Source organism: Lepisosteus platostomus, chromosome 7 (assembly GCF_059453375.1).
Source record: "Lepisosteus platostomus isolate fLepPlt1 chromosome 7, fLepPlt1.hap1, whole genome shotgun sequence".
Taxonomy (NCBI): Eukaryota; Metazoa; Chordata; class Actinopteri; order Semionotiformes; family Lepisosteidae; genus Lepisosteus; species Lepisosteus platostomus.
In genome coordinates this window covers 62461270-62475892 of record NC_142617.1, presented here as the reverse complement: position 1 = coordinate 62475892, position 14623 = coordinate 62461270, and the positions used below count along the sequence as shown (strand labels likewise).

The 14623-nt window shown below is 41.1% G+C and overlaps 1 protein-coding gene across 8 annotated transcripts in view; it reads right to left on the bottom strand.

The window, feature by feature from the left end:
* Window positions 1-14623, bottom strand: part of herc1 (HECT and RLD domain containing E3 ubiquitin protein ligase family member 1) — a 64825-nt gene that overhangs the window by 33598 nt on the left and 16604 nt on the right. For 5 of the 8 annotated variants that reach the window (XM_088641641.1, XM_088641640.1, XM_088641642.1 and 2 more), the window contains exons 18-37: window positions 13855-14076; window positions 13272-13445; window positions 12803-12917; window positions 12281-12401; window positions 11549-11720; window positions 10581-10899; window positions 10109-10229; window positions 9843-9894; window positions 9226-9291; window positions 7000-7271; window positions 6414-6629; window positions 6029-6149; window positions 5564-5801; window positions 5088-5260; window positions 4218-4373; window positions 3361-3467; window positions 2855-2965; window positions 2240-2410; window positions 1047-1286; window positions 300-383 (exon numbers count right to left, since the gene is read on the bottom strand). In XM_088641641.1, the coding sequence (XP_088497767.1) occupies window positions 300-383; window positions 1047-1286; window positions 2240-2410; window positions 2855-2965; window positions 3361-3467; window positions 4218-4373; window positions 5088-5260; window positions 5564-5801; window positions 6029-6149; window positions 6414-6629; window positions 7000-7271; window positions 9226-9291; window positions 9843-9894; window positions 10109-10229; window positions 10581-10899; window positions 11549-11720; window positions 12281-12401; window positions 12803-12917; window positions 13272-13445; window positions 13855-14076 (3251 nt within the window). The remainder of the gene's footprint in view (window positions 1-299; window positions 384-1046; window positions 1287-2239; window positions 2411-2854; window positions 2966-3360; window positions 3468-4217; window positions 4374-5087; window positions 5261-5563; window positions 5802-6028; window positions 6150-6413; window positions 6630-6999; window positions 7272-9225; window positions 9292-9842; window positions 9895-10108; window positions 10230-10580; window positions 10900-11548; window positions 11721-12280; window positions 12402-12802; window positions 12918-13271; window positions 13446-13854; window positions 14077-14623) is intronic. The other 3 variants (XM_088641646.1, XM_088641647.1, XM_088641644.1) reach the window with 2 other exon arrangements.

Sequence of the window (14623 nt, the reverse complement as noted above, 5' to 3'; positions counted from 1 at the left end):
TTAGGAGGCCACGATTGGTAAGGGCCAATGGGAAATTTGGCCAGGACGCCGGTGTAACACCCCTACTTTTTTCGAGAAACACCCTGGGATTTTTATTGACCACAGAGAGTCAGGACCTTGGTTTTACATCTCATCCGAAGGACGGCGCCTTTTTACAGTATAGAGTCCCCGTCACTATACTGGGGCATTAGGACCCACACAGACTGCAGGGTGAGCGCCCCCTGCTGGCCCCACTAACACCTCTAAAGTCAATCAGTTCCAGGTTGAAAGCTCAAAGTTGACTTTTTCAGATAACTTACCTTTTCACCAGGGTTACTGCTGTAAAACATCACACAAGGGTACAGTTCAGTAGCATCCACATCTTCAAAGGCTAGTTTGGGCTCCTGCAGTAAAGTGTAAAGGCTTTCAACAACAACAATTAACAACAACTAACATTAACAACAGCTACAATTCATAAAACACACTTAATATTGTAGAAAATCATTCAGGTCATCCTTAATTCTACAAGAATCAATGTCTTTCCCATTCGAAATTTCTACTCAGTTGCTGTGCTGCACAGAAGCTTCGATTTTTGTTGTCACACTTGAACAAAATAAAATGATTTAACCACTCGCGTTACCTAGCAAAATCTAAACTCCATCAGATGTGAAATAAAAGCAGAATGAAGTTAACCTAAGTGGAAAACGTATGTGTAAGAAATGTTCTCAAATACATTTTTTAGATCACTGGCTGCTAGTTTTCAAAGTGAAATTTCCACAAATGCTCAAGCAGTCCTCCCACGTTTAGGCTCATATACATACCTTTTATAGTCTTCCTTTAAAATGTAAAGAACCCTACTAGGTCAGTAAAAAAATGTGTAGAACAGAAAAATAACTTTTGAAAAATACTGCAATATTGTAAAACCATCCAAACAAGAAGGCTTGAAGTGTTTAAGACATGGGTTTAATTCTGAATTAAAAAAACTGACAAGATAATTCAAGTTTTATAAGCCATCAATATTTTCTCACCTGCAAGTAAATAATAAAGTAAACTGCACCGTTCCTTACCTCCCCATTCTTCCCAAAAGAGATGGTCCGTGCCTCCATATCTAACACACAGGTGACATAGTCACCCTGTGTGAAGCTGGACAGTGTCAGAGTCTGCTCCCCGTTGTGATACAAGTTCCCACTGTACGCTCTGTACAGCCACATGTCTGAGGTGGTGCGATGATTGAAATCATGAACCGGCCAGCGAGACACCCCGACACAAGTCCCTTCGTTACCCCGGTTCTCTTTAACAATGTAGAACTACAAAAGGGAGATGACAATTTAAGACATCAAGTCAAACACTGACTCATTTAAAGCACAAAGAATTCTTAAGGTAGGGGGGCTGTGCTTGCTTGCAATGAGAATTTAATTTAACTTGGGTTTTTTCACATATTACATTTTGGCAACTACATTATCTTAAACACAAACTGCACTAATTGTTAATGAAACCTAATGAAATCCTAAAAACCCCTTGCTCAATGCCACAAGTTAAGTTTGGCAGAAATTAAGTGCACCTTGGGAAACCCTGGCTTACAGCTATATTCTTGATTACTCTACCCTGGAAGCACACCGTGCCAAACAGCTTGTGGTCCTTGTCTAACAGATGACTGCACTTCAAAATCAAGGTACCTAAAAGAACTCACATTGGCTTTTTATGCCTGTTAAGCTACATCACTGTGGCAGACAATCAGGATCAATGTCTCAGGGTAGATGAGGCTAACCATCCTAATTGTCAATAAATACAGCTGTCAATACAGACAAGTATTTTTTTTCTTTCTGGTGAATGTAAAGAACAACATTAATGGCAGACACAAAGTCTGACAATCAAATGCCATTTTAATAATTGAGTTCTGGGAAAAAAAACGATGATTTACAGCTCGCCAGATAGAACTCTAATTCAGCACAAGTCAGTGCACTACAGACTTGACAAAACCTTCAAAATAACCTTCTGATTTCAAGTATCTGTAAACTGGAAACAACAGAGTAGTTGAAATGTCCTATTTCTGGACAGTTCAAAGAGGCCAGAGAAACGTAGATAACATTTTTTAATCAAAGGGTGGAGGGGCTGGCTTACATATTTATTTCGAAGCCAATGATCTAAACAACCAGAACCCCGTCATTTGTGCCGAGTTCATCCGTATTATAAACGTCTCTGTCAATCAGCTGCTTTAGAGTTAACTGTCCAGACTTGCCCTCTATACAGTCAGTCTTACTTTCCACTGGTAGCAGCCAGATGTGATTCCCGTGGAGGCCAGCCCATAGCCTTTCCCTCCACTGCCATGAGTCAGGCCTTGGCCGTTCTCCACCACGCAGCACTGCGCTTTCTCGGGGTCGAAGGACACCTCCTGGATGGGCAGGTTCTCATCCTCCTCCTCCGCCTCACCCTGAGGAGCACGGGAACGAACGGATACAACACCAGCTCTAGAAAGCACCACTGTAGATCTGCACAGTATTTACTGCGCATACACCAAGCATTCACTGCGCTTTCTATTTTTCTCAATGCTTGTATCATGCTTGGCAATGTCTCTTTAAACTTCATTATGATTTCCATATGACATATGCACTGCACGCTGCATTTACCATAGTAAACTGGTGTACTTAAATTACCATGGTATACTTAATCTGAGATAGGACAATAACATCTCTTTGGCACAAGATAGCACAAGAACCTGACAGGTACGTAAAACCTTTTTTCCCCCCCAAAGATGGCAAGTAAGTGGTGTACGGTGTAACATACATTCTAACATATCGACCCCATCATTATTCAGCCATGAAAGAGAAACGGCAGTGATTAAACAAAGCCAGTCCCTTCGCGAAGCAGCAGATACCTGCAGTTTTAACTCCTGCTCCTTCTCCTTGACTTGAATGGTGTGCTTGGCTTCAGCGATGGGCGCCTCCCACATGCAGTCAGACAGCAGTGAGAACAAGCGCTCGACTACCTGGAAGGTAAAAACCTGCTCATCAGAATGCTGCCTCCGGATCTGCTTCAAACTCATATTTGATGATTTAATAAGGTTTTAATATCAATTACTTAGTATTTCAACGTTAAACATCTGCATTTCCTGGGCTACTAAAGGAGAAGCTGCAACCTTGCTGAACATTTTTTCAAATAATTGGCTTTAATAATGAAATAGCTTAACCACAACTTAACTCACAAGCCTGTAGATAGAACCTGGGAATGTGATATGCAGTAGAATGTCAGGATACATTAATTTCTTCATGAAATTACTGAATACTATTTGATGCATAGAATATGGGAAATGGTTAAACACATTTGATAATGGGGACACTGCAGTTATCATTTCAAGAAAGACGTTTGAAATAAACCACCAACCTGGGTCATCTGATCGTCTTCAACACTGGCCTCACAAGCTGGCAACACTGCTTCTAACACATGAAGAGCGAGGAGTCTGGTTCTCAGGTTCCCAACCAGGGGGACACCTGATTAAGAACAAACATTTGGAGGATAACGTTTTGTGCATTAAACAACATTTTTTAGTCATGATATTCCCAATTAGCCTTGGAAGAAAAGTTTTTGGTGACAATGAGAGCCTTCTTAAAAAGTGGGACCATAAGAAGGAAAACAACACATGTATCGGGTAAAGGCCTATGCATTATGCTTAAACGTCTTGCGTTGTGAAACCTTTACCTACAGTGTTTCAGTGTCAATTCCTGTGACTTTTAACAAGGCACTCAAAAACTGACATTTTAAAAATCTCTCCAGGCTGTTTGCCTGAGTCATCGGGAAACTGGTTGTGTCATGTCTTACATGATGAATGTTAAATGATTTGATCAACAAAAGAATAATCAGATATGGGGATAGTTTAGAACGTCCTGCTAATGGTTTCCGGTGTCTCTAAACAAACTACTGGACATGACTCAGCCCTTAAGCCCATTCTGCCCAGCACAGAACTTTTGCCAATTATATTGCAAGAAAAACGGTCAAATAAATTTGCAAGGGAGCAAGAACCAATAGTGTTTAGAAATGTATCAAGGAGAGTTAGTTACGCCTTATAACAGGCAAACCGAAAGGTACTTTGGAAATAGGTCCACGGTACAGAACTTCTTGCAAACTGTTTATATTCTTATTAAACCTCCATATACAGAAATGCACATCCCAAATCTAATAAAAATTAAAATCCTAAAAGGCAATGTTATGATGTCATTAAATTTCTTGAAAGGCTGTCTCACCTGAACAGCATTTCTGAGCAGCAATGTTCAGTAGCACCTCTGTCCACTTTGGGGAGGCCATTTTCGACTGTATTGCTTTGGATGACACGACACGACGGAGAAACACCAGAAAGTCTCCAAGGTGCAGCTCTGCTGTATGTTGTGCACGCAGAAGAGCTGGGGGTGAACGCAAAATAATTAATCGCCCCAAATACATAGAACACAGGGAGTGAATGGCCTAAACTACATCATATTACAACCAGCAATTACTTATTTTTTCCTCCATAACAAATGGTTACTATTTTCATTATAGTAGTCTGGGAAATTGGTTTGTTTGTTCTAACATTACTTATGTGTTTAACCAAATGTATGTGTAAACATTCACATTTTTCTTCTTACACTAAATCTTTAGGTCTTTTGTTAAAGAGTTGATCCGCCGAAGTTATGAAGATATGAAGGGAGATCACATCTGAAATACTGGCAATGGCAAAAAACCCTCTAACCAAAAACTTTCTGGATGTAAAATCACAAACGATTCAATTTTTAAACATTCTGATCATACAATGACTTGAATGTTAAACCAGACTTGCTAATATACCATATTAGGATATTCAGATCTTCCTCTAGAATCCTGAGCTCATCTGATCGAGTCAATGTCTGAACCTCTTGGACAAAAACGGTCTTCCCCATTCACAATCCTACTGTTAGCAGATGGATTGCATATTTATATACCTTTTCAAATGCTGCAACAGAACAGTTCTTTAAAGAATGAATAAACAAATTACCCCTAAAATGTAAACAAAAGCAATTCATAGCTGCTGTATCCTTAGTTTTGTACCACAGAAAGCCACAATCCACCTATGTAAAGAGATGCAGGTGTGCAGACACTACCTCGAAAGTCTTTCTTCTCCGGGTCGACACTTTCCTCCGATTTGTTCTCTTCCTCCTCCCTGAAAGGTGGCAGTAGACTCACCCCAGCCTGGGAGAGCAAGTTCTTCAGCTGGCTACATAGGAGATCCAGGAGAGACTGCACCACCTTGGGACTGAGCTTATCAGCATAGGTCCTGGATGGAGGAGAACACATCATACAAGCTGGACGAATGGACAGCAACTATACCAATCCACATGGATCTACAACTGAACTGAACAAAAATAATTTCTCTTTCACTTATTTGGGGAGCATCTTGAACTTGCTACTTCAAGTTTTTATTTCTGAGTCTCCCACTCATGTGGCATGCTTTCAAAAAACGTAGAGAAATTTTAATGAGCAAAAATGCTTGGAACTGTTGGGCATAAAAGTACTTTATATGCTTTTATATAACATGCATTGGGTATGGCCTCAGATTTACCCCATGTGGAGTACTCACCCTGTGGTAATGGCAAGGATCTGCAGGAGTCTAGTGCTGGCTACTTTGAGAGCTGTGCTGAGCTGCGACACTCCAGGCTTTTGCAGCAGCTGCAGGGGCTGTCCCAGCATGGTGTCGGTGCCACACAGCTGGGACAGCACATTAAGCAAGCCACTGGAAATGGCTAGAGATACATCTACGGGCTGATAGCGGACACTGAGTGCAAACACCGTCACCAACAGGAGGCGCTGCTGGGCTTCTGAAACAATTCATTGAAAAAGGTGCTTTCAGTCAGACATTTCGGATAGGTGCTTAGAAGGCTAAAGCATTGTGAATACATACACAAGGGGGATTCAATCAAATTGCATTTTGATTAAAATAATAGCAGTATATAAGCCCTTCACATTTATGTTTGCATGACTGCATTTGATCAGATCCTGGAATGTATATCATTCCACCTTGCCAGTTTCCCAGGTAGCTCCTTACCAATATGGTGCTTGTTGGCTTGTAGGGCTCTCTCCAAAGTGGCAGACAGCTGCTGATAAATCTTGTGCACTGCAGTCTGGATGTCCACCTGAATGCTCCTTTTTGCAGCTCTGATACCATCCTGTGTTAACCACAGTAACAAGAAAGTACTTCATTTTCACTCTAATGAAGCACTACGGTCACAAACCTCAAGAAGAGCACGGAAAATTCCCTTCTTCAGACAATAATATATAATTAAAATGCAAAACACACATATAGGTTTGTAACACAGGTTTTTGTTAATTTGGGTCAAGTACCTTCTAGGTAGGATATTCCCATTCTCTACATTACAGTGTGAGCTGTAAAACAAGACACCCCCTTAAGGAAGCCTGTTAGTAGAAATTACCTGGTAGTGATGGAGCTGGACACTCTCCTCCTTGATCCCCCCTGTCCCTACGGTTCCCAGGCTGAAGCAGCCAGCTAGGAACTGCAGTCTCACGGAGGTGAGCAGCGAGGAGGACTGGAAGGCTGGCCCCTGTCGCCCTACTCCCACTGCCTGGCTGCCTTTCTCCTCCATCCCCGACAGCAGGACCACAATCTGGTGCAGGGCCTCCAGGCGAAGCTGCGCCAGCAAGCACAGAGCCTCGTTTACTACGGGCACGTTTCTGTACATATGGGATCGTTTACTGCGTGCCTGCAACAGGGGCTCGTAAGGATGGTGTTTTTAAACATTATTCCTCTTATAGCTTCAATACCAGATGAGAAAATAAGTAGATTATTAAAGAATTTAAAAAGTACTCATTAATAGCCCGTTCCTTTTAATTATTTTACTTGTTAACTCTTCTTCACATGGAAGTGTAAGGCTGTGTATGTTTACAGCATGTAACACTTGAGTATTGGGATAAACATCACTCTCTTATGGCTTAACCACAAGAAGTAAAGCTTGTTTTGCTTCAGTTATTAATGGTTTTTCCACGACTAAAATTAAGCACCTCAGCTCTGCTCTGCTGCTGCTCCATTGCGATGATGGTGGCCTGTGGGCTGGTGGACATGCCCTCCTCGGGCTCTTTGAAGGCTGGAGCATTACCGACGTCTCCACTCACAAAGCTCACAATGTTGTCGATGAGGGCATGAACTCCCAGGGACTTTGTCAGGTCAAAGTCAGACTCCTCGTATGAATAGGGCGAGCTGTATATGCGATCGCGGCTGTGCTTTGCTCGAAACCACGAATCGGTCAAGGAGTCTGGAGAGCTGTGGAGCAGTCCTGAGGAAAGAAGAAAGACGCCTTGTTGGATAGCCACGAAACGAAGGACGTCTTTTGTCTCCGTCTCCTCTTTAAGGGGCTGGGGGGAGTCAAGACATCATGCAATAACTAAAACTGACTCCACCGGAATGCACTCACTGTCAAAAAATGTTTTCTTTCTCAGAACAAAATCAGAAAAATGCTGAAGTAGAAAACAAAATACTGAGCAGAAAGCAGACGTAGAGCTTAGGAGTACATGTGCTTCACAGGAAAAGCTGCTGGCTAGAGCTACAGGAAGAGCATTCCACATAACTAGACCACATTCGGCTACGGAGCCAAGAACCAGTTGGGTTGTCAGCTGTTGCACAAGCATTACAGTGTATCAGAGCAAACACTGCTTTCAGAGTAGCATCAGTATGCAAAGAATCATTCAGGAAATAAAGAGAAAGAAAAAAATCTAAAATAATGTCAACAAAATAGATGCACATGAATTTGAGCTTTGATTAATGAGCTACTGATTTTGTTTTTAAATTGTCCATCACAAAAGTTGTGTAGCCCTGATTTACTTTAATGCTCAGTTCCCAATGAACTATACATAGGATTATAAAATACTGGACAACCGCAAGGAATGTTGTAAATTGTAAGTTTAGGATGTATGTCTAAAAAAGAGCTAACGTTTCAAAAAATAATCCAAGATAATCTCACCAGGCACATTTTTGTGGAATATTTCAAGAAATAACTAGTTTCAGCCCCTAAGAGATCAACTGCCTTAAAGCTTTGTGAGAAAAAAACATTTTTCTCTTACGTGAATACACAAACATCAAAACAGTGCACAGTAATGCAAGGAATACAAACTGGGTCACAAGAAAAAGGACTACAATTGTAATTACAGCTACATTGCCATTATGTTTGAAAATAAGTCATAAACTCTACTCTAAAACTTAATATACAGTAGCTACTCTCATTTGGTGGATGCTGCACATCGGTGGTGGTGGTGGTGGAGGGGATCCCCATTACCTGTAAAGCGCTATGAGTGGAGTGTCCAGTAAAGCACTATAAGTGTAAGCAATTATTAATTATTTGTCACTGTATGACATCTTTCAAAAGTAAACCTGTTCATCCGTGCCACAAAAACATGAAATAGTATTTTTGAAGATCCAAGTCCATATCTAAACATTTTAGTTTTTTGTTAATCATGCAGTTGCAAATGAACCCTCACATCCACCCTTTACAATATACTCTCCTGCCCTCCGGAAGAAGGTACTAGATCCCCTGTATTAGAGAGCATTTACTTCATTTAAATTGAAAAGCATTTTTAATCTTATGATACTGGATTTAGTTCTGACAGAGCAATTTGTTAAATGTTATTTTGTATCATGGCAATGTACTGTTGCTGTATTGTATTACTGTCATAAAAGTTATGAACTCTTGATGTGTAATACAAATTTCCTTAGGAGCTGAAAAGTTTAACTCCATTTTAATTCATTCAATTAGGTGTAGAAATGAATACTTCTGTCATTGTGTGAAAGCCCACTTTCCCTGCTCTTCAAACTAAAAGTTGTGACTAAGAAGTTCATTATAAATCTTGGCTGAGTTACAAGATGATGAGGTCTATGGTTTCCGTATTCACAGCTGCAGCGATCTTCATTTCTGAAGAGGCCGAAGAGGTGAAGGAAGACCAGTGTTACAGAGTCTGGCAAATGATTTTAAAATCCTCTTTACAGCAAAGATTTGAAAAATGCTAATAACAGCTAGCCCAGAGGAAGGTCCTGATTAATTAGTACACCTGGAGAGGGCTGGAGAGGATAAGATTGGGAATTGAGCATTGTTAACTGCAATAAAATAAATGTGAAAAGCCATTCACACTTTATTATTGAGCTTGAAGTAATTGTGTTGAAAATAATGACAGTGCTGGAGCTGCAATACATTAATGAGTATTTTAAGCTAGCTTTAGGAAAAAGAAGGTTAAACATGCCATCATGTACTTGCTTGAAGCTCTTCTTGTTTCTGGGGCTCAAGTGGCCAAAAAGGAGTAAATACACTACCACACAAGAATCAGAAGACAAAAGGAGACATTTCATACAGCAGACAGCAATCGAGTCATACTGTTTTTGAAATTCAAAACAAGGATTCAGGCAGAGCATTCTTAATCATGCATTTGGACACACAGACTCCTAAAGAGAGCAGTTTTTCTGTTTTTTTTCCTCCATTGTGCTTTGGTTCTGAAAACTATATACCGTGAATTAGACTTCACTTATGTTGTAAAAAAAATAAAACACAGAATTCCTAAGAATAAATAGAGGGTCTTCACTCACTTTATTAAGAAAGTTATCTATGCAGTCGCGTTAGTAATAATTTAAAAATGTTGCCTATCAATTAGGGTCAACCTCGGGTGCAATGATACTTCAGTCTTAGGAGAGAGATTTCTACGGAAAAGGTAAAGGAACTGATAATCAGACAAACAGAATATGAATTTCACATGAAGCCAGATGACGTATGTCAATCCTTTTTATTAAGAACAACAGTGTGGCAACAGAATTGCCAATAAAGTAATAACATATTTGTGGAAATAAACATGCGAGTTAAACTCACCCCTCTTCTTGTGGGAGGAAGCCAGGTCTAAGTCAACATTTCTGCGTCCACTCTAAAAAAGATGGAAACTTAGTTTTCCAAATGTTAAGCTCATTCTATTACTTCATATTTCTATTTTGGTCTAAAATGGGCTGTCAAATCATGTGCTTTGATTCACTAACGTACTTGTAACATAAATTGAACTTGTAACAAGCAAGTTGCATAAAGAAATTGAAATCGTTGAAATGGAAAATAACGCCAGCGTTTCATATGACCAAATGACTCACCAGACTGTAGCCTTCTTCATCAGATTCTGGCTGGGACAGATCAGATTCGCTTCTTGATTTGATCAGCCTGTAGCTTGGACTGACCTGAACAGATCTGCTTTCAGCTGTCAGACTCTCACTCCTACAAAAAAAAAACAAAAGAGCTAAAATTATATTCATTCTCATTTTCATATAGAAAATATTGAGCAAGCTAAACCTTCAATCTGGTTTACTGCCCCAAAATGAAGGCCAATGGACAAATTACGATCTGGGGGACCCATGCAAGTAGATTAATAATGAAAGCTTTAGTAATACATGTAATAGATGTAATAAACTAACATGCACTTCAACACTCATCTTCTGGCCGAATACATCATTAAAATCACACCCAGGCAAAACAAAAGTTAGTACAAAATCAGGGAAAAAAAACAGTACATTCCATAACTGCAAAAAAATAATAACTTGATTCTTGCACCAGACAAGAAGACCTTACCTGGTCATGAAGCCGATGCCCTCGGAGGTGGGCCCGCTGGCCTGCTGCATGGGCCCCCCCTCGTCCTGCTGCTTGTGCAGCACGGGGCTGGCCCCCAGAACGAGCAGGGCACAGCGGTGGATGACAGAATTGCAGGCGGCGGTGTAGAGGTCCTGTCCCTCCGGGAGGCCTGTGCTGACCCTCCTGTCCTCCTGGGACTGGGAGGGCACCTCCTCGCCGCGGGTCCCCGACCCGCTGCCCACCCCAGCACTGCTGCTGGAGCGCTCCCTGTCCCGGCTGCGGGCAACTTCTCGGGCTGATAGGAAACATTGAAAGATTTCTGTAACATGCAACACAAAGACAAACGGCTGGTTAGAAAAGCCAGTGCACAGCAGCAGCATGTCTCCAGTTAATGTATTTAACACGACAGCCACAGAAAAGGAAAAAAAAAAAATAGCACACTGTAAGGACACTCTTTCTCACCTGAATGTGGGGTTAAAAACTGTGACATGAGCCATGCATGGTTTGAAATTTTAATTTGTGAATTACAGTGAAGAATCCTACTGGGGCTAAGAATGCATTCCTTGAGGAGTTAACAATGTAGCTTAAATAGTAACAGGTGCCCCATCTTTAATTTTCTCTGTTCATCCAAACAACAGCAAACTACATTTTTACCTCCATCCCTCCTCTCAAGATTGTATTCCAGCCTGCAGTAAGAGAACATCAGTGTCCTAGTGCTGCGCGTGCAACCAGGGCTGCAATCGATACCAATTACATTCCAGATTCTTTAAACTGTGATTCTGATTCTCCCAGCCACGAACAGATTCTATTAAGTTTTAATATAAAATATGGGGAAGTATGCTAAGCAGGAAAAGAACAGACGCTCTGCAAGGCCAGCTGCACAGACGCTCTGCAAGGCCAGCTGCACAGACGCTCTGCAAGGCCAGCTGCACAGACGCTCTGCCGCCCGGCCGCCCGGCTCTACTCACTCCCAGCTGTCATGACCTCATGCTCCCTCTCATCCTCGTCCTCATCCTGCTCCTGGTGGCCTTCCTCGCGCTCGCGGTCCGCCCGTTCCTCCAGCTCTGCCTCCTCATCGATGGTGCGGGTGAAGGCGTGCTCCTGGGGGTCGATCTCCAGGGAGTCGTGATTATCTGAAATCTTAACAGCCAGTGCAGGGGGTCGGTGTCAATCACAGGGGGGTACAAGTCAATACACTGGGCTTGTCCTCAGTTGAGCTTCTCTTTTTATTACCTAAACCCAAAAAAGTGCTGTGGGATTTGTATTTTTATTCTAGTCTGTTCCTTCTATTACACAAGATAAGACTGAGTCTTCGACATTTTAACTGCCTATGCAGTTAATTAAATGCATCACTGTAGGTGTAATCTTATTTTCCCTATACCGTATATTTGAACCCTTTCAGGGTGGCATGGTGGCACAGCGGTAGGCATTGGTGACCGAATGTGCTTGAATGTTCTCCCTGTGCTCGCGTGGGCTTCCTCCCACAGTCCAAAACCATACTGGTAGGTCAACTGGCTTCAGGGGAAAGTACTGCTCTGAGGTATAAGAAATAAGGGCTGCTGGAAAACACGTTTAGTTCTGTTCATTAACTAACTTGCCTGAGCGTTTAACAGAGAGGGGGGGGAAAAAAAACAATTAATTAGTTTCCGTAAAGGTTTCCACACTCAACACAGAGCAATTTAACAACTTCATGACCATACCCGCCTTTCCCTGGAGGATGACCTGGTCTGAATGAGCTCCATGTTCTTACAAGCCAGTAAGCGGTTCCGGACTTTGTAAACACTGCGGTAAACTTCCGACAGGTTCTTGCATGGTTGATACCTTTGGTATGGAAAAAAAAACTTTCAATTCACATTGCAACGTTAAGCATGCACACAGGTAATTATGATATGAAACATTAAAACATATATTAAAAGGAAGGGTATAAAAATTATCTTTCATTCTATTTTTTTAGCATGCTCATATTACCAGACCAATGATGTTTCAAGGGGTTAACTGAGTGTATATTCCGGTTATTTTAAGAAACAAAAACTCCCTTTTACCTTTACTTCTTCAAATTAAAAGTCCATGAAAAGTTCTGCAGTATATCAAAACACATAAGACATCAGAAGCTGCTTCTTTCACACATCAATTTCCAAGTATCCAAAAATGTCTGTATCCAAAACATAACACTTACAGCACTGGGTTAATCTTAAAAACATTGAATTCCTGCATTCCTTTACCTTCCCTCTCCACATGCCTGGTTCAGCAGCCCAGTGTGCTTCAGTAAAGCAGCCAGAACAAATCGTGAGACAGTATCCAGAAGCGCCTCATTACTAAGAGTTGCGTTGTCCCAGTCTACAAAAAAAATCAATGCGCCATATAATAAAATCGGCATTTCCAATTTAAAATATTTGTGGCCATTATTGTGATTATTCAAAACACCACACAAGATTGCCTTTATATGGATAATTTAAAAACATTTATACTCAAACTAATTTAAGAATTTGAGATCATCATTCAGGTTCTTTATTCTCCATACAATAAACATGTACAATTTAAGACACAGAACAAACAACTGCACCAACACAGAAAGAAAAGACAAATGAATCCAATCTTTAAGAATACCTTGCTGTGATTACTAATACACTTACTAAATAACCTCAACAACACAGAACTAACAGAATCGAACACACATCACTAAAATGTTACCTTTGCTGATTGCATAGTCCTGCATATTGATCCACAGGCTGTTGGTTGGTTCTTTGGTAGATCCCAAGGCCAAGTCAACAAGCACTGCCAATTCAGGGCGGAGGGTCCATTCAAAGGGTTTCTGCTCTTCATTCCCAGACAGGGCCACTTCCAGCAAGGAACTGATGCATTTATCTGACCAAACATACAGCACCAACAAATCCATGAAAACAACTCTGCTGCGTTCCCAAAACAATCAGATCTAAAATATAAATGATTTTTAAAAAGTTGGGAGTTATGTAAAATTGGAAAAGTAGTACATTTCAGCCCAATTTAAAATTGAAATGTTTTACGTTGCGTTGTCTGCTTTCTGTGAACGAAAAATTCATTCCTTCAAAATGATTTTCAGAACAAATGCCTAGATCCAAACTTCCCGAGTGGCAATGATAAGAGTGTAAATCAAAAATTTTAGATTAAAACAATAAAGTGTCCCACTTTAATGAATGCAAACACGAGACTCTTAAAATTCCCTTCCAAGTCCCCTTGTAATTTAAAATCTTCTCATAACGGCTCTGCTCCTCAAACAGTAAGACAGCATAGTTACCCAGCTGCGGGATGCCCATTTCCAGGCCGTTGCTGAACAGTGGCGTTTTGAGCCAGTAGCTGGTGTCCTGCTCTTCAAGGGAAGCAGGGGGGCCCTGCAGCATGCCCCCCAGACAGCGGCCCACCAGCAGGGCGGCAGTCCTCTCCAGGTCCACCAGCCACACCCAGGACTGGGCTGGCTGGGGCAGGGGGGCTCCAGCTGGGTCCACGAAGTCAGGTGTCCCTGGAAAACAGGTTCACAAAAAATTAAAACTGACAAATAGTTCAGAAATTCTTCATACTGCATCTTTTGACTGCTTATACTAAAATGTACGGTAGAAATTCTTTTGTCACTTCTTACTGGTGCAGAATAGACAAAGACTAAACGGATATACTGATCCAACCTGCAAACCCTGTGCTTCATACTTTTAACTGGTTAGAATACTTTTAAACATTTCAACTGGGTTAAAAGATAAAGCCTCTGGCAGACAACAAGAACTGTACTCAGAATTTACGACTGTCGCGTTGGCCAAAGCTTTGAATTATTCTGAGCAGCAAATTACAAATAACGCTTTAAAGACAGTTTGTTAGAAACATATTTAGCCAATAAAAACATTAAAAACAACCTTAAGTTTTCCACATTAAAACAGTCTAGGACTAGGCCCTAATGCTATTTACACACATTTACATTAATTAAAGTCAGTGGAAAGCGGTATGTTTTCTTTTAATTCTCATCAGATCATGACAGGTCTGAGTGCCACGCCTCTGAAGAAGACGCGGATTTCTAGTCT